The sequence below is a fragment of the Bos mutus genome, chromosome 9 (genome assembly GCF_027580195.1).
Source record: "Bos mutus isolate GX-2022 chromosome 9, NWIPB_WYAK_1.1, whole genome shotgun sequence".
In the NCBI taxonomy this organism is placed as follows: Eukaryota; Metazoa; Chordata; class Mammalia; order Artiodactyla; family Bovidae; genus Bos; species Bos mutus.
Window position 1 is genome coordinate 66277070 of NC_091625.1, and position 20459 is coordinate 66297528.

General features: G+C 34.0%; 1 protein-coding gene across 2 annotated transcripts in view; it reads right to left on the reverse strand.

Moving 5' to 3' along the window:
* PTPRK (protein tyrosine phosphatase receptor type K) overlaps nucleotides 1-20459 on the reverse strand; it is a 619393-nt gene that overhangs the window by 118723 nt on the left and 480211 nt on the right. For both annotated transcript variants that reach the window (XM_005897592.3, XM_005897591.2), the window contains exons 8-10: nucleotides 10311-10613; nucleotides 2275-2384; nucleotides 851-1052 (exon numbers count right to left, since the gene is read on the reverse strand). In XM_005897592.3, coding sequence (XP_005897654.1) covers nucleotides 851-1052; nucleotides 2275-2384; nucleotides 10311-10613 — 615 coding nt within the window. The remainder of the gene's footprint in view (nucleotides 1-850; nucleotides 1053-2274; nucleotides 2385-10310; nucleotides 10614-20459) is intronic.

Genomic DNA, 20459 nt, shown 5'->3' on the forward strand with positions numbered 1-20459 from the left:
CTGAGCCACCAGGGAAGCCCATGGATAGGAGAAAAGGATGAAAAGGGCCATAAAATGAAGTGCCACAAATGCTAATCATGTAAAAATATCATAGTAGGCATAATACAGTAAATATTATATATTAGATTTTGAAAAAAATTAAGAAAGAAAGAAATGTTGTACAGAGATCAATAGAAAAACAAAAAAAACACAGGAGCAAGATAAGTCTAAAGGCAAGAGTGCTACTTAGAAAGATATGTCAATGATAGCTTTAAATACAATCCAGATGGAGAGGTAGAAATGGTGACATGAGAAAGAGGCAAGTCATCTGGGAGTTATTTAGGAAGTAGAATAAACAGATTAAATAGGTACAAATGTATATGAGTATTATATTACATATGTGTGTATATCATATGTGCACTATACATACACACACATATGCATAAATCATACTGAGAAGCATCATGCCTCCAATACCTCAATTTCACTCTAAATTGTTTTTAAATTGCTAAAGGATAGAATTACTAGACTCAAGGGATAAATTACTTTAAAAGTTCAAGTACACCTGGGAACCACACTAACCATAAATTTCATTAGCCTTAGCTTGATTATTATGTGTTCCCAAGATATAGTGATTGTAACCAAGTTTTAAAGTTCAAACCAAATATCCATGTACTGAATTGTTTTGCTCCGTAGAATTATAATAAAAATGAACATGGAAGAACAAAAAGAATTTATAAACTTTTGATTTCAATCATGACTAACTATATTAAAGATTCAAAAAATGACATGAATTACACTCAGTGTATTTGTGATTCTTTAGGATATGCTATTACAAACCAATTCTGTTTGCACTTTATTCATTTCATACCTGAGATATTGGTGGTCACATTGATGGCTGTGGCTGGCCCAAAACCTTTGACAGTGCTGGCTCTTATGAAAAACTGGTAGGTGGTCCCAGGATGGAGATGCATGAAGACATGGTGTGTACTGTTCCATAAATTTGATACAGTCTGGGGAGGTCCAGCCACAGGAACTGCAGGATCAAATGATCTTATGCTGCTGTAACTGACCTGTTTTAAGAAATATTATTTCCTATTACATATCCAAAACATATCATAATACATTCTAAAAAAAAAAAACCCTTTAAATAAGATAGCACTCAAGGGCATCTGTGTGGAGTGAATCACATTTTTTTCCCCTTCTTTTCTTTCTCATTTTGATATGGTTATTTCACTGTTATTCTGTATCTATTATCTGTTTGTCTGTCCATCTCTATCTATTTATCTACAGATAAACCTAGAGTTATCTGACTGGATCAATATACATCTATTTTCTTCCATCAAAAGATAAATCAATATAATTAAATATGAATGTTGTTGTTCTTTTAGTCACTAAGTCGTGTCTGACTCTTTTGTGACCCCATGGACTGAAGCCCATCAGGATCCTCTGTCCACAGGATTTCCCAAGCAAGAATATCAGAGTGGGTTGCTATTTCTTTCTCCAGGGGATCTTCCTGACCCAGGGATTGAACCCGTGTCTCCTGAATTGGCAGGCAGATTCTTTACCACTGAGCCACCAGGGAAGCCATAAATATGAATACATATTTATATAAAATCTTATGGTCATATATAATGTAATGCATGTGAAACACAAGAAATTCCCACCAAAACTGAATCAAGAAAAATACTTTGAATAGACCAATCACTAAAAGTGAAAAAAAGCAAAATTCTCCATTTTCATAATGCACTCTGTGGCCACTAAAACGTATTTTATACTGGAAACAACACTGAGTACCCAAGAACAGATCACATATCTGTGCAATTAAAAGGACATTTTATTTTCATCTTTTCACATGTACAAATAAGATAATGATTTATATTCAAAGTTGAGATGAAGCTCTGGAATAGAGAGGTTTATGATATATTTTGCTTTTCAGGTGTTTTCCCCTACCCTAAAAGCAACTTCATTCAATGGTTTTCCCTAACTCATAGTATGAAATATGAATTTCTTAATTTTGTAAAAATTTATTCTTTTTACAACCACCAGTAAGTCTGTTGGCAAATTCCATCCTACTTCTTTAAAACAATATTTACTTAAGAATATGAAAAGTCTAGGTACCATATAATATTCATTTTGATACTTAGAGGAATTTATAAATTAAAACAGAGAAGAACTAATAGTGATTTTAATCCTCTAATTCTCATTTACTTCTTTTCCATTATTTCTCTGTAACATTTTCTTTGGTTCTCCCCTTCAATGCACATTTCATTAAACTTCCTATTCTCCCAGTACCTCATATTGAGTGATGATTCCATTTGGATCCAAAGGTTCTTTCCAGTTCAGGAAAATCTTATTTTCAAAAGAGGTTCCTTGAAGAGAATTGACTGGTACAGGGCCAGGCACTACATATAAATACATTATTGGTTATAAGGATCCTTATATCAGAAACATAAAAAAGTAAACATGTAAGCTGGATAAACAGGTTAAAAGTAAATAAAATAAATAAAAATGTGTCCCTAAGAAAAGAAGCTGTATGACAAGCTTTTACTATGTGGGAATACATATGAATTTAAAATAAATCTCTAAGCTTCTAATGCAGATTATGTACAACTGCAAAGTTATTTTTATTCAACAGAATTTTCTATCACCTCAGAGAGCTAAATAGTGTAGTCTAGTTCTCTCTGTTGTATCCCTCTAATAATGTGAAGGCTCATTTGTAATTTGGTTCAAGAACAGAGCTTGCCCTGAAAGATTTCCCTGAATGATTTTTTGAAGATTATTATAAGCCCCTAAAGTATCTCTATAAACAATGTTCATAAAATAATAAGTAATAATAATAATTAATGCTCCTTAGACTCAAAAGCCAAACCATACGGTACTGAATTAACATGCTCATTAATAGTCAGTCTTTCATAGCTACATTTATTACATTTCTATAATTTTAAAAAAAAGAGCATTATTGCAATGTATAAAAACCTCTTTTAGATGAATAGGTTCAAAATTGTTGCTTCAGTCTTTTAAATGAAATTCCCTTTTTCAAAGCAAAGAATCAAACCACTTTACAACATCAGACTTCTTTAGAACTCAACAATCAGCATAACTAGTTTTGAAGTGTCCCCAGGTATGACAAGACGTGAGAAACCATTCCAGGCCTTATTTGCAAATGTCATATAACTGACAATACCCGGTGGCAACAATGAATGATGTGTCAGCTTCTATTGACAAAATACAAAATCCTTTACTATTGTGTTTTTCCTTTTATGTATTTTATTTAAAGATTTAGTTGCTATTTATTTACATAAATATCCAGCATTTTTGTTCCCTTAATGTTTAAAAATATATCCTATCCATCCTACTTTGCTTGAAAGTATGCTTTCTCTTGAAAATATCAACCCAGTTTTTTAATTAATATTTTTCCTTAATCTAACGTTTCAGTGAAACGTTACACATGAAACTTCACACATGACATTATCTAGAAATGTAGTTTCAGAGTCTACAGCAATTTTGTGAGGATGGAAATAAATTAAAAATCACTGGATCAAAGGGAATGCATTGCAATGTGGCCAGCAGCATCAAGAAATTCTGAATGATATGTCAAAGGAGTAAGATTTATTTCAATCCAGAAGGAGACAATGAATGATGTTATGACCTCTGGGACAGCCATCATAATTTGGCACATTAATAATGAATTCATGAAGGAAAAAACCCACAGTAAACAGAAAAGATGCCGGGACTAAACTCTACAAGATATGTTTATGCATCTAATAACCGAGGGCTTGGGGGAAAGTTAACCAAAGGCATCCACTCCTGTTCACTCCCAGGGCCACTACTGGCACATGCTATGCAGTTATCAAGGTAGAGGGGCTGTGATGGCCCCTGTGTGTAATCTGTGGCATCTGCTGAGGCTACCAAGGGCATCAGTTTGTTCTGCAAGAGAATATCTATTGTTTCTATTTCACCCAAATGAAATAAGCTTACAACTGTAACTTAAGGGAAAGCTTTTATTCACCTTTTCCCACCTCTCATAGAGGGTGGCTATTGGGAGGAGGTGGAGGGAAAGCCCCAGTTCGTGAGTAAATGTTTATTTGATGGTATTATAATTACTATAGGCATTCACCAAACATGATTTGACAACAACAACAACAACAACAACAACAAAACGAAATGGCATGGATGTGTCAAATTGTTCACAAATAGGGATCATTTTAAATGTTAGTAAATTCTGCATTGAACAGAGAACAGTAGAATTAGAAAGTAGCCTTCCCAGAATTGGTGTATTTTTCTGCTCTTCTTATACATGTACTACTCTGTCAACGGGATTCACTTCATACATTTACGGAAAAGTTTGTGAGAAGATGATTGCCGAGAGTGTTCTAATTACTGCCCTTGTACTGGGGCCAGTATGGTGAATGAGAGCAAGAATTACACAGAGGAGAACACACACATGAAACATGTAGGGAAAGGAGTGTGGGCACAGAGTACGTTCAATAATTTCTACATTTGAAGGAAGATAGTTCTACATACAAAAAACATCTATATGTACACATGATCTGTGCAAATACAACATGAAGTTACTAAGACCATCACCACTGCAGTCTTTATATTGCAGGAACTGTCACCTCACATTTCCACATCAACAACTTTTAATGGAAACAGAATGCTGACTTTTATTCCCCTGCTTGTAATTTATTTGGGAGCTGCTTCAGCTAAAAAAATTTTTTTCACATAAGAAAATCCTTTAAAATGTAATTCTCAAAGTGGAAGAGAGGAGAATGAAATGTGAGTGGGGTAGGCTAATATTAAATAAGCATAACAGCCTTTAAAATATAATAAATACACATTAAAAGAAAGCTTTATATTAGCCAAAAAATATTCCCAAACCAGGTTTTCCTGCAGGGTTAACTTAACAATATTGATTTTTATGAATGCAAGAATAAAAAATGAAAACAAAATCTCATACAAAAAATTCTACCTATGCATTAAAAAAAGCATACAATAAATTAAATATAACTTCTACTTTAGGGTTCTGGTGGGAAATCATTCTAGCTTTGCTCTCATGATTTATGGATGTCCCCAGAATTCTATTCATGAAATTATATTCTTTAACTAGATGACTGAAAATTTATTATTTTTCTATGTATATGGGGCAGCAATAATTTAGTAAGACTGACTTAATTAGATCATCACAACCCATCCATCTTCCAACAATAGATTGTGATTTAGATATTCTGTGCCCCCAATTCAGGAACATTGAAACACATCAAATACCCTATGTAGAAACTGGAGCTCTGATCTGAAGACTGAATTATTTGCAAATACTTCATAGAAAGCTTGAACTTCATCTAGTCTTACATATAAAGCAAAACTTAAAAAAAAAAAAAAAAAAACTTTATAGCAGAAGGAATTACTTTGCAACTCTACTACCATGAAATAATAATATACAACTCAATATCATTACAAATAATAAAAACATTCTTCAAAAGAGGTTAAAAGGAGGGTAAAAAATAATATTGAAATTAGGCTAAATAGTTCCATTTTACTTTTACAAAAATTTTTTTAGATAAAATAAATAGAATAGTCATGAGTTTGATCAACTTTAGGACATAACTTAAATTTCCATGGCAATTCTCTTCTTAACTAGTAATCTAGTCATATATGTATAAAAAATAAATTAAAAAATTGAATGCAATATGAAAAAGGAATTTAATAAGCCTTACAGCATTCTTTGGTTTGTGGAAAGAAAAGCAGACTAAAAACTCAAACCAAATAATACCATCAAAATAAATTATATTTTTAGAGAATGACTAAGTGAAGTGAAGTGTCAGTTGCTTAGTCATGTCCAATTCTTTGCGACCCCATGGACTGACTGTAGCCTGCAAGGATCCTCTGTCCATGGAATTCTCCAGGCAAGAATACTGGAGTGGGCTGCTATTTCATTCTCCAGGGGATCTTCCCCACTCAGGGATCTAACCCAGGTCTCCCACATCGCAGGCAGATTCCTTACTCTCTGAACACCCAGGGAAGTCCCTATGACTGACTAAAGAAGCATAAAACTTGTATAACGGAGACTTAATATCAATTAAGAAAATATATGTTTTTTTCATTTTTAAGTGTAGGCAATAAAACATGTGAGTACATTCTTTTTACTTAACTCAGAAGTTATAAAATGTATAGTCTACAATGAATAGGTGAGACCTAATCAAACTTAAAACCTTTTGTACAGCAAAGGAAACCATCGGCAAAACTAATTGATAGCTTGGAGAATGGACGAAAGTATTTGCAAACAATGCAAATGGCAAGGGGTTAATGTCCAAATATACAAACAGCCTGTACAACTGAATGTCAAAAAAACCAAACAACCCAGTCAGGAAATGGGCAGAAGACCTAAACAGACATTCTGCTGAAGAGGACATACCGATGACCAACTGGCACATGACATGATGCTCAGCATCCTAATTATGAGAGAAATGCAAATCAAACCCAAAAGGATGTATCACCTCACATGTGTCAGAATGGCCATCAGCAAAAGTTTACAAATACTAAATCTTGGCAAGGATGTGAAGAAAAGGGAATCCTCACACACTGTTGGTGGGAATGTAAACTGGTGTAGCCACTATGGAGAACAATATGGAGGTTCCTTAAAAAACTAAAAATAGAATAATCACATGATCCAGCAATCTCACTTCTGGTTATATATCCAGAAAAGACAAAACTCTAATTCAGAGATGCATGGATCCCAAGGTTCATAGCAGCACTATTTACAGTAGCCAAGATATGGAAACAAACTCAAGTACCCTTCAACAGACAACTGGCTTAAGGAAAGTGAGTGAGTGCTCAGTCGTGTCTGACTCTTTGCGATCCCAGGGACTGTAGCCCACCAGGCTCCTCTGTCCATGGAATTCTCCAGGCAAGAATACTGGAGTGGGTAGACATTCCCTTCTCAAAGAGATCTTTCTGACCCAGAGATTGAACCCGCATCTCCTGCGGCTCTTCCATCTGCAGGTGAATTCTTTACCACTGATTCATCTGACTTAAGCAGGTGTGGTATAAACATACACATACACACGTAAATATACGTACAACGAAATATTACTCAATCATAAAAAGAATGAAATATTGTCATTTACAGCAACATGGATGGATTTATAGAATACTTCAATTAGTGAAGTCAGACACAGAAAGACATATACTATATGGTATCACTTACATGTGGAATCTAAAAACAGCACAAATGAATCTATATACAAACAGAAAGAGTCTTAGTTATTAACGGGGAAATGGAGGGAGGGAGAGACAAAGTAAGAGTATGGGATTAATGGGTACAGACTACTATACATAAAATAGATAAGCAGCAAGAATCTACTGCATAGCACAGGGAATTATATTCAGTATTTTACAATGAACTGGCTCCAAACTGGGAAACGAAAATGTTAAGGCTGTATATTGTCATCCTGCTTATTTAAATTATATGCAGAGTGCGTCATGTGAAAAACTGGGCTGGATGAAGTGCAAGCTGGAATCAAGTTTGCAGGGAGAAATATCAATAACCTCAGATATGCAGATGGCACCACCTTTATGGCAGAAAGCAAAGAGGAACTAAAGTGCCTCTTGATGAAAGTGAAAGAGGAGAGTGAAAAACTTGGCTTCAAACTCAACATTCAAAAAATGAACATCATGGAATCTGTCCCATCACTTCGTGGCATATACATAGGGAAACAATGGAAACAATGACAGACTATTTTCTTGGGCTCCAAAATCACCACAGATGGTGACTGCAACCATGAAATTAGAAGACACTTGCTCCTTGGAAGGAAAGTTATAACCAACCTAGACAGCATATTAAAAAGCAGAGATATTACTTTGCCAACAAAAGACCGTCTAGTCAAAGCTATGGTTTTTCCAGTAGTCATGTATGGATGTGAGAGTTGGGCCATAAAGAAAGCTGAGTGCTGAAGAATTGATGCTTTTTTTAAAAATTTTATTTAATTTTTAAACTTTACATAATTGTATTAGTTTTGCCAAATATCAAAATGAATCCACCACAGGTACACATGTGTTAGAATTGATGCTTTTAAACTGTGGTATCGGAGAAGACTCTAGAGAGTCCCTTGGAAAGCAAGGATATCCAACCAGTCAATCAAAATCAGTCCTGGATATTCATTGGAAGGACTGATGCTGAAGCTGAAACTCCAATACTTTGGCCACATGATATGAAGAACGGAATCTTTGGAAAAGACCCTGATGCTGGGAAAGATTGAAGGCTGGAGGAGAAGGGGATGACAGAGGATGAGATGGTAGGATGACATCACCAACTCAATGGACATGAGTTTGAGCAAGCTCCTGGAATTAGTGATGGACAGGAAAACATGGCGTGCTGCAGTCCATGGGATCACAAAGAGCTGGACATGATTGAGCGACCGAACTGATCTTTAACTATGCTCTAGGGCATCTTCCTGAGCCAGGCAATGAACCCTGGTCTCCCACATTGCAGGCACATTTTTTACCATCTGAGCTATCAGGGAAGCTACCAAATAAAATATAATGGAATATAATGTTAAAAAACAATCTGAATCACATTGCTGTACACCTGAAACTAACAAAATATGGTAAACAAACTTTACTTAATCTCTAGTGTAATCAGACATAGTATTATTGCATTTTATGAAATGAGATAGACATTTTTTCAGAGCTTTTGAATCCATGCTTAGACTTCCCATTTTGATTCTCTACCTATGAAACAGCTACACTCAACCATTCTTTCTTTCATAAGCATATGTGTTGTATGTGTGTTGTGGGGGAGGCAATACAAATGTTTATGTGTTTATATGTTAGAATAGGGTTTGTTCTTTATAATCTAGTTAATGTTTTGATTAAGTGCAAGTTCAAACATGAATCTGTGAATTATTTCAGGTGAATCTGTTCTATTATTTCAAAAATGACAAAAGCACATTTATCATGAATAAGTCTTTGAAATTTTAGGAATATGTATAATTTTAGGACAAGATTGTTTCCTTGAAAATCTGAGTGAGCTAAATGAAGTTTAAAGGCTTTTGCTTCCCTTTATTTCAACAAAAACAGCAAAACAATACAAGATCATTTTCATTTTTCAGAGTGAAAATGTTTAAAGTAATAAGGAGAATTTCTAGAAATTTTGGTATTATTGACCTATTTTATGGCAATCTCATACTTGTAGGCATCAAAATATACATCTGAGACTAAAGTTCAGAATCTGGGGAAATTGGGAACACTAGGGTATGAAATACATCCTGTTTTCTGAAACCCAAATAAAAATGTAGCCATCCTAACAAGCTATTCAAGGAACATTTTAGAACAGGATGGACCCTTAGAGATCATCTAATTTAAACTTTTCATATAGAGCTGAGAAGTAGAGAATTAGAGGGGTGAAAGGACTTACTAAGGTTACATGTGTTATTTGAGCCAGGATTGAAAACTCACGTTCCTGACTCCCAATTCAGGTTTGCCTCAATTCACTATATAGCATACTTTTTTTCCTTCTTGCATACTTTCATTCATAAAAGGAAGGTTTGAAAATGAAATGTCTTACTTTGGAAGCATATAGTGTTTTTATTATATTGCTTTTGTCTAAGATACATTTTTTAAAATAGACAATTGTATTCATACTCATATTAATGATATGCTATAGTAAAAGTGTGTATAATTCATAATATTAATATAAATGTTTCTTCCTAGTATTTAATAATTTAGAAGTAATACACACAGAAGTTGGGCAAATTATAATTCAATTACTTGGGTGGTAATAAATAAAAGATGATAGCTTGCCAATATCTGATACAGACCTTTATTCAGACTTAAAAATATAAACTTTGACTTTCTTTTATATTTATAATTAAATAAAACTATCTAAAAATGAATATAACAGGTAAACAATATTGCTTTCAAATCTAAAGGAAATGAAAACTATTACTATTGGTCTGTAAAATGCAAAAAACTAAATTTTTAGTTAAGGGCATTTCCCCAATAGGTAATCGATATGGTGCCACAAACAATAAAAATTATTTTTGAACATTTAATATAATCTATATTTAGACTTTTAGTACAGTTGTCAATTTTCTAACACCGTATAAAGACAAAACAGTAAAGGAAGAGTTCATCTAGTATTTGATGCTACTGTGAAGAATATTAAGGTTTTTGTTTAAGACCAACTATTTTCAAAGTTAACCCTGTTAAGAGTATTTAGCAGATTTTAGGATCCACTTCAATTTTGGGAACTCTAGGCAAAACTGTAAGAGTGTGCATAATCCTGTGATATAATCTCCCCTTTAAAAAGTAAAGAAGTATGACCATACCATCCTCATCAGTTTGAATAATCGTCTCTTCACTCTCCTTCCTGCCTTCTGGATTTGTTAGGATCATCTTGAGGCTGACATTTGTATAAGGTGGCAGATGGTTCACAACATGCTGAGGGGCTTTGGGGTCCATGTCCAAGCAGTCTGCCTTGCTCTCATTGTGACCACGGAAGTAATGGTAGCAGATAGTGACATTAAAAGTGTGGCACCGAGTGATGTTGTAACCCAAGGATTCCCAGTCCACAGCGATGCGTCTTGCTTGTATTTCAGCAATCTTTAAAGTCTTTGGGGTTCGCATAGGTTCTGAAAAATTAATCAGATATGCAGATGGCTGTCAGCTTTACCATGAATCATCTTGAAAAAGTATAACACTGCACATAACACAACATGTGTGAACCTAGGACAGTTGGAAAGTCATTGTTTATTGTTTCTTTATTTACTCATGATCTTATTTTATTTGGGGGGCCACGCCATGTGGCACATGGAATCTTAGGTCCCCAACCAAGGGTTGAACCTGTTGAACCTGTAACCCCTGCAGTGGAACAGCAGAGTTTTAACTTTGACCACCAGGGAAGTTCCTCATGATTTTGTTCTTGAAGGTTTCTTTCAGGGGTATGATTTACCAATGCAAAAAGAAAAGGAAAAAAATGTAAAAGGTCCATAGTCCATAGTTCTCAGGAACATGGTAGAAAAATGAAAACCTGAAAATGTGGCCATGACACTTTTATAGTTGTTTCTATTGTTACTGCCCTGTTCCCCATCTTTTGTCATTATTGAGCAAGTGAATTAGCTAATACATCATAATGGATAAGAGTCAACATGTTCTGCTCTATGATTTATCATGTCACCAAGCTATGCTGTATACTAATTAGTCTAATTGTATCACTAAACTACCATTTACAAGAATGACGCAGATATTAATTAACATTTATTATTTCAGTAATGATGTTGTTCATCAAAGCAGAAAAATATCTGAGAAAAATTGCAAGAACACATGTGGATATTCACACTGTCATCTATCCTTTTTGATCTCTTTTTGTCTTTCTCTAGGAAACACTCAGGTTTGACAATCCATAGAGTGTCACCCAAACCAAACTTGGAGGTGAATTTCCATTCAACTGGAAAATTCTGGCAGAGCTAAACACTCTGAAGACTCGAGTCCATCCATCACTGCTTCCCAAGTGTATACTTTTCTCATGCAAGACTAACTTTAATCGTCTAACTTAATAAAAATAATTGCTCTATGAAAGTCATGGCCATGGCAAAATCTACATACTAAACAAACAAATACACACCAAAACTTTAATACATTGATTTGACAAAGAGATCAAAGTCAAGGTGAAGGTCACGGCTTTGTTGGTGCCTCTGTTAACTCATTAGGGATTGTTAGTTAGTGCTCTTGCAAAATAGAAATGAGTAGGAAAAAAGCAAAGAAAAATAATAAAAAATCCAAAAAGTCCAACATGAGTGTTTTTATAAATTTTCATTTTTTAAGATTAAAATCTTAGTTGTGTAAAAATAATCAGCATAGTGCACAGATGGCAAGCCTAAATTACACTCTGGTGGCCATTTAATTTAAAACCATAAGACTATATATATATATATATATATATATATATATATACACACAAATATACATATAAACTTTTGATAGAATTCAAAGTTTAGGATTTAAATTCTGTCTGCTGATCTTCTGACTGTTTACAATATCCAGTCTCCCTATTTTATCACTTTTGCTTCAGTGTTTCTCTTTAGCATGTTAAATAGGCTAGAACAAAGACGTGGTTTTTAATCATTAAAAAAAAAGTCTCTTTATATGTCTACTGCTATGTTACCGTTTTTCCTGCCAGGCACAAGAGTGAGATGATGACACTTTCATTTCCATCTAGTTAGACTGAAAACACAGTCTTTGGCACCACTGTCCACAAACTGGCCAGGCACTCATACATAGGATCATCCAAAATTTCCCAGATAAATTGTGATATTGTTGTAACAATCACATGAAACTGAATGACCCTGTTGCAGTTAGTCCATAGTTTATTTGAAAAGTATACAGAATGAAAAGTAAGATTTTTCCAGAAAATACCTGGCATATATAATGAAAATATCTCATACAGCAATAAGAGATAATACCAATAAGTATTTATTTCTCAGTTTTAATTTTTTAGGTCTAGTAGCTATATATTTTTTTTTCATATACCCCTCATTTTGAATCTGACATTTTATCCTTTACAAATTTCTCTTTCTCCAAGTGATCACTCACTCTCACACACCTTTTCATTTTATTTCACTATTCAATTTGCCCTTACCCTGCATTCCAATACAACTTTAAAAGACTAAGAAAAGCATAAGAGAAGTTGAAGAAGATACAAATGAAGGATATTCAATGCTCATGGATTGGAAAAATCAATATTGCTAAAATGGCCATACTACCAAAGTGATCTACAGAGTCAATTTTCACCTCTATCAAAATTTCAATGGCATTTTTTTTTTCAAAAAAATAAAACAAATAATACTAAAATTTGTATGGGGCCACACTCACACACACAAACCCAAATAGCCAAAGCAATCTTGAGAAAGAACAAAGCTGGAGGCAACATGATCCCTGATTTCAAACTATATTACAAAGTTATAACAATTAAAACAGTATGATACTTGTATTAAAACAGAAACATAAATCAAAGAAACACAATAGAGACCATAGAAATATATGCATACATATCTGGTCAACTAACTTATGACAAAGGAGTCAAGAATATACAATGGAGAAAGAACTATCTCTTCATTAAATGATGTTGGGAAAATTAGTCATATGCAAAAGAATGAAACACGACCACTCTTTTATGCCATATTCAAAAATTAATCAAAATGAACTAAATATATGACAGTAAGACCTGAAACCATAAAACTTTTAGGAAAAAATCATAGGCAGTAAGCTTTTTGACACAGGTTCTGGGCAATGATTTTTTTGAATCTGACACCAAAAACAAAGGCAACAAAAAAAAAAAAAAAAAAAGTGAGACTACATCAAACTTAAAAAACTGAAAAAGTAACCACCTCAAGGGGAGAAATTATTCACAAATCATATATCTGATAAGTAGTTAACATCCAAAATACATAAATAACTCCTATAATTCAAAAGATAAAAAAAAATGATTAAAAAATAGCCAGAACATCCAAATAGATATTTTCCAAAGAAGACATTCAGATGGTCAACATGTACATGAAACCATGTTCAATATCATTAATCATCAGGGAGATACAAACCAAAAGTACAATAAGATATCACCTCATATGTATCAGAATGGCTGTTATCAAAAAGACAAGAAATAGGAAGTGTTGCTGAGGATGTTGACAACAGGGACGCATTGTGCACTGTTGGGAGTGTAAATTGGTGCAGCCATTATAGAAAATAGCATTAAAGTTCCTCAAACAATTAAAATAGAACTACCAAATGATTTAGCAATTCCAATTCTGGGTATATACCTGAAGAAAATAAAAACATTAACTCAAAAAGATATATGCATCCCCATGTTCAGTGCAGCTATCTTACAAGGAAACAACTCAAGTATCCATCATGGGATGAATATGTAAAGAAAATATATTTCCTATATATTTATGCATATATATGCAAATATGCATATGTATAATAGAACACTACTAAGCCACGAAAAAGAACGAAACCTTGGCTTTTGCAACAACATGGATAGATTTCCAGGGTATTATGCTAAGTGAAATAAATCAGACAGCGAAAAACAAATACCACATAATGTCTCTAACATGTGTGGTCTTAAAAACAAAAATGAAAAATAACTCCCCCAAAAGATCATAGATTAGTTACAGAGAACAGATTGACATTTGCCAAAAGCAGTGGATGAGGTGTCAGAGAAATGAGTTAAAGGGGTATAAATATATTAAAAAATACAATGAAATAAAACTTTAAAAGGAATCTGTTTTACAGATGTATGACACAACTTCTTTGGTAGGAGAGGAAGAAATTTTTACCTAACTAACTTTGGCAATGAGTAGAAACTATAAGGCCAATAAACGCCACCCCCCCCAAAACAAAGAACAAAAAACAAAAAAAGCAGATAATCATAGGAATGGTTTAAAGGTTACACAAGACTTTAGGGTGTAGTCATCATAGAGAGACCATGTTTCTGAACAGCCAATTTAGATGCATATATGCATCCTTTTTAAAAAAGAAAGAAATAATAAAGCGTATATATGAGTATGAAAAAGTAGACATGCAAAATGGTAAAAAATAAAAACTACTTAATACGTCATAGACTAAAATTTTCCTGTTATATTACTGACTACATATTAACATTTTTCCCCCAAGATAATCATAAAATAATTTTAAAAATTAATTTCTCTATTTATAAACTTAAATATCTACAAAAATAAATAGAAATTTCCTTCTAACTAATCTCATTATATCCAATTTCTTTTGCCTTCTGGCTTCCCTTATTCAACCACTTTATGGAGTACTGAAAATAGGAAATGTACGTGCTATTCGAGGTCTGCTCAGCTGCTGCAACTAGCTGACTGCCTATTAGAACTGCTTCACATTCTGAAGAGCCCTAGAGCAAGTCAGAGTTTGCAGGAGCCTGGCATTTCTCTAGGCATGGAAGAGCAAGAAGAGATGCAAATGTGTGCGCACTGAAGGACTCACTGTCAAAAGCAGAAATAACTCACTCCTCCCCACATTTTATTCTATTTCAATTTTTTAATTTTTAAAATAAAAGTACATCCAGACAATCTTAAAGACACAACTTTACATACTCAATTATTCATTTTTAAGAATTGAACAAAGACATATTTATTATGTAATATGTAAAAAAATACAGAGTTCACTTTGAGAATTTTGTTTTGGTCTACTTAAATGCTGCTTACTTTGACACTAATATAAATTAGATTTTAAAACTCTAAGTCAAAATCTGGAAAAGGTAGGTTAACAAATCCTATACATATGTGCAAAAACCACAATCATAATACCAGTAGTGAATACTTTATTAACTGGTATAAAAAGTGAAAATTTGTGAAAAGAAATACCTTTCTAATAAGCAAAGAATCTTTCTACACGGTCAATATGGTATTTAAAATCTATATTTTTCACAATGACTTGAATAAATGCTGCAAAACAAATTGTTACTACTAACATAGTGACTTAAAATGTAATTTTACTCTAACCCAGGGCAATATTCAGAAACCCACATACAACAAAGTAAAAACACACACACACACATACAGAAGCACATCTAAAGTCAAAACTCAATTACTTTGAGCTCTAAGGCATCTGCAATAACTCAGAGGAAGTCACTCTCTAATTAAACTTTTTCTTAATTGACATATTCTTTATTTTTTCCAGTTTTTATTGAAGTTGGACATTCTGAGCTATATTTACATACATGTTATATATGTGCTCACGTGTGTACATTTATGTATACATACACATATACATGTATTAACACATGCACATACATATACACATAAAACAGGCACTCTGCCATGCAACAACTCTGAAGTCTGTTAACTCTGACATGGTTTGACAACCATGTGTACATAGGTTTTTTAAAAACATCAGAATATAAACAGTAGAGACGTGATAATGTTCTACTACTATGAAATCCATTCAAAGTAAATTCTATCAGAGAATTTGACAATGAAATTACATAAATTTCTCACCCTGATCCATTATTCTTATGGCTTATCAATAATAGCATTTATTTCTGAGATATGAATGCATAAATAAAAATGTTAACCTTTAAAATTGAAACAATTAATTTTTATAGAATAAATGGAAGCAGGATATTGCTCAGGACTCAATATGTTACTTGGAGAAGGAAATGGCAACCCACTCCAGTGTTCTCGCCTGGAGAATCCCATGGACAGAGAAGCCTGGTAGGCTGCAGTCCGTGGGGTCGCACAGAGTCGGACACGACTGAAGCGACTTGGCGGCGGCGGTGGCGCTATGTTGCATAAAGCTGAGCATAAGTGCTTTTTAAAGGATTAAGTAATTTAAAGAAATGAGTTTGTGTGGTGAATGGTATGTAGAGACATCACAGTAGTTAATATTTATAACAATCATCACTGGTCACCACAATGATGATAAAACAATGGGGATCCCACTTATTAATGCATTATCTGTTCAGTGTTTTGAAATTTACTAAACGTTCTTTCTTCTTTCCAATTTTTAACTTTCTACTTTCAAATTTCTATTATGTATTCCATACATGTTCTCTCTCTCTCATTTTGCTTTTCTAGCAAAATGAAATTTGGGAAAGAAACAAGGATTTGATAAAAGTTGTGGAGCAAAATTTTGGCAGAAACTTGGGAAGAAATATAGGAAGGTAGTGATCTTCAGGAAGCAAAGGATCATATTAAAATATTTTGAACAAGCCATCCATTTATTATGAAACAAAAAATGGGTTGCCTACTATGTAAGTATATGATACAAGACACTGTGGAGGATTCTGAAGTGAATAAAACAATAATAGACTTCAAGGAGCCTAACACTTATTTAGTAAAGGTGATAAACTAAGAAAAAGATAAAGCGTTGAAACAATATGATAGAAATGTATGTGAATGGAATAAGATACTACAGGAATTTAAGAAAGAAAAACCTTCCACCTGTCAAATGGAAGAGACATTTGGATTAGGTCTCAATGAATAATGCAAGAAGATCTATAGACTAGTTTGGATAAATAATACAAATGAAGAGGAAATAAGATGCATAAATATGTAGAGGAAACTGGAAAAATATGCAATCCCATTTGGTTGCTATACAAGTTATCTAATAGGAGATTATATAGGAAATATTTATTGAAAACAGATTAGAAAAATTTTGAATGTCATGACAAAAAGTAACCTCATCTATACCTAATAAATAGTAACAGAGCAGGAAATTAACACAGTGAACTAGTTGCTTTAGAAAAATAAAGTTGGGGGTTGGGTCAATGGTGCCGTCAATGGAAGTGGAGATATCCAAACACTGCAATGTGGAGAGCAAGAGGCCACGAAGTGTGACTTCAGTAGACTATGGTTTTCTTTATCTTTTCTGCCAAATGTTGATCAGCTAGGGTTACCAACTTTTCCCATTCCACTTCCCTTGTATTGTTCACCTATTTCCTAGTTGCTACAGTGAGAAAGGTGACATGAAATCAAGAAAAAATAAACAGATATAGCAGAAAATTGGCATATCAAATCTATGACCAGTAATGTACAATTAGCAGATAAAGAAGGAAGTATAACATCACTGCCCTTACTTAAATTCTAAACAGATTGAGTATGGGATTTATGTCTGTAATAGTTTTTGTGGCAAATATTTAATACAATTTGATAGGACAAAATGAAAACCTACTTAATAACTCTCTAAACATTAAGAAAAATTAAGACACGGGTCGACAAAGCGTGCTTACTTTGAGTCACTTCTCAACAGCAAGTGGTTCTGTAAAGTGCCTCTTATTCTTCACAGAACAAACGACCCTCATTTGAGGACATGTATTCGTCCAACAGCCCCTAAGTTGAGCCATTAAGTACTTCCACCCAGTGCCAAGAACTAAAAGACGGGGATAGTTAATAAGTGGTTCTAAATAACATTTAAAAGGAAATTCAAATTGTGGTATTTGCTGAATAGCACCTGCCAGGACAGGTCAATATCCAGGTGCTTCTGTAGTGATAATCTCTGGTTATTCTGAAAGAGTTGTGAAAACAAAAGCTTTAACAAATACAAGAGAATCGAGGGCAGGGATCACATTTCCCTAGAATCAGCTTTTAGTGATAAAACTTATTATCCAGCTGTCAGTCAGAGAGAAATAGAAGCTATCCCAAAGCTCATGCCAAGAAGAAAAGGAAGATCTTGTCGAAGATGTCATGAACTAAAAACGCTGAAGCATGACAGGGAGCTCCGTGTTCCTGGCTGCTTTTTCCTGAGAAAGCTTAGAAGCTGACTGCAAAGTACAATTTCCATTCCATTTATCAAAACAAATAAAAGAGAAGTGAATTTCTTGACTGCCAGAGAAAATATTTGTTAGTGTAAAAAATAATTGAGATGAAGTGTCTGAACAAAGGTGACTTTCTAAAAAAAAAAAAAAAAAAAAGGAAGGAAACATTGGCATACCATGGGGGAGGAAAATGCTTAAGTGCTCTGGAAGACACTGTCTTTACTTTCGCCATTTGATGCTTTGTATTTTTATTCTTTTCCTCATGGTAATGACTGAGAATAATCAAGGTTTTACACTGCACATCTTTTCAATCTTACAGCATCATTAGTCTTGCCAAAAAGATTTCATCTCTGCTCCCACGGGTCAAATTGAGTTAATGATAAGTTGGTGAGATGACTTGATTAGTACTGTAACATGAGGGAGCCTCAGGTCCAGGAATAATCACAAACCAACTGTCAGCTCTTTTGGCTTTCTGGCTGTGTTGTTGAAATGACATGCTTGGACTCAGGGGATATAGAATGACAGGGGGTGCATGGTTCACTCAGCTCTCCTACAGAGTCACAGAAATACTTACCCAGTACCATCAGAATAATACTAAGCACAGCATCAAATTAAACCAAAATATGTCTTCACTGCTCTCAAGAGCCTGACAGAAGCTCATCAGATAATTCTAGCAACATTTGCATCCTCTCTACAATAATGATAAGCAAGTTGTTTGCTTTTCAAAAATACATACTCATAAAGGGACAAAGAAAAAGACAAAAATAACTACTTTTTCCAAAAGTTAAATCCTAATGTTTGTCTTATTAAATCTAATTCTCAAAATATGGGGACTTGAAAATTTGGGGACTCTTTAATATTTTTCACTTAAATTTTTATCTAATAATATTAGACTGTGTTGGAAGAGACATGTAACTACAATCAGTGAACCCACTTTAATTCATCTCTGATATTACATATTCTGCTTATGTGTTATACTTTAAACAACACTTAAGACTAAAACATAAAGCACATATACGTGGATAATACATGAAATAGAAAAAGAAAAGGCATTTTAAAATATTTATTGAAGAAAAAAAGAACAATCTCCTACCATAATATAAACTTTATTTTTCATAAAAATGTTTACCAAAAACATTTTTCAGACACAAAATATAGTGATTGCATATTATCTTAAAAAATTATTATGTAAAACACTACTTCATAACATACAGTGTATAAAACAAGATGACTAGAGAGGTACTGCATACAGCTATGACAAAACAGGGAACCAGCCTGACGCTCTGTGATGACCTACAGGAGTGGGATGGAGGGAGGGGAGGGAGGCCCAAGTGGGAAGCGTTGGATGTATAATTATGGCTGATTTGTGCCGTTGTACAGCAGAAACCAACACAACACTATAAAGCAACCCCCACCCCAGTTAAAAATTAATGTAAAATAAACAAAGTGAGGAAAAGACAAACAAAACTTTAGAGGGAATTTTCAGTGCTTTCTCCACTCCTAAAAAGAAGATAAGTGACCTCTTCCATTGAACTAAAAGATGTAAATATTTTGTATACCAAGCAAAGTGGTTGGTCCCATAGTACATGTTTGGAACATTTATTTCCTGAAAAATAAAGCAACTAATTTTAATATGTTTTGCGTTCAAGAGCTAATGAAAATAGAACTTAAGAACTCAATTCTGTGTGTGATGTCTCCAATTCTTCACCTCTCTTTGTATCCATACTGTTGACCATGTGACTTTACAACTCTTAGCACCAAAGATGTGGAGTCTATTTGCCAACTTTTGATTTGGTACTTGCCTCGTGACTTGCTTTGGTCAACAGAATGAGGCAAAAGTGGTGTTGTGCTGATTTTCAGCCTATATCTCAAGGAGTCCTGTGAGCTCCACCATCACTTCTGGACTAAGAGATGCATATGGAGCACAGCTGAGTTAGTCACCTCGTTGTACAAGCGAAGGTTGTCTAGATCAGCCAATAGCTAGTCCACCAGCAGATCTGTGAGCCAGACATGATCATTGGAGGCTTTCTGCCAATGATGAGATTTTGCGGCTAAACATCGCTCAGCATTTTGATATAAGCTCCACCTTAATCTCTGTTGCTATTTAGTCACTAAGCTGTGTCGAACTCTGAGACACCATGAACTGCAGCAAGCCAGGCTTCCCTGTCTTTCACTATCTCCTGGAGTTTGCTCAGATTCATGG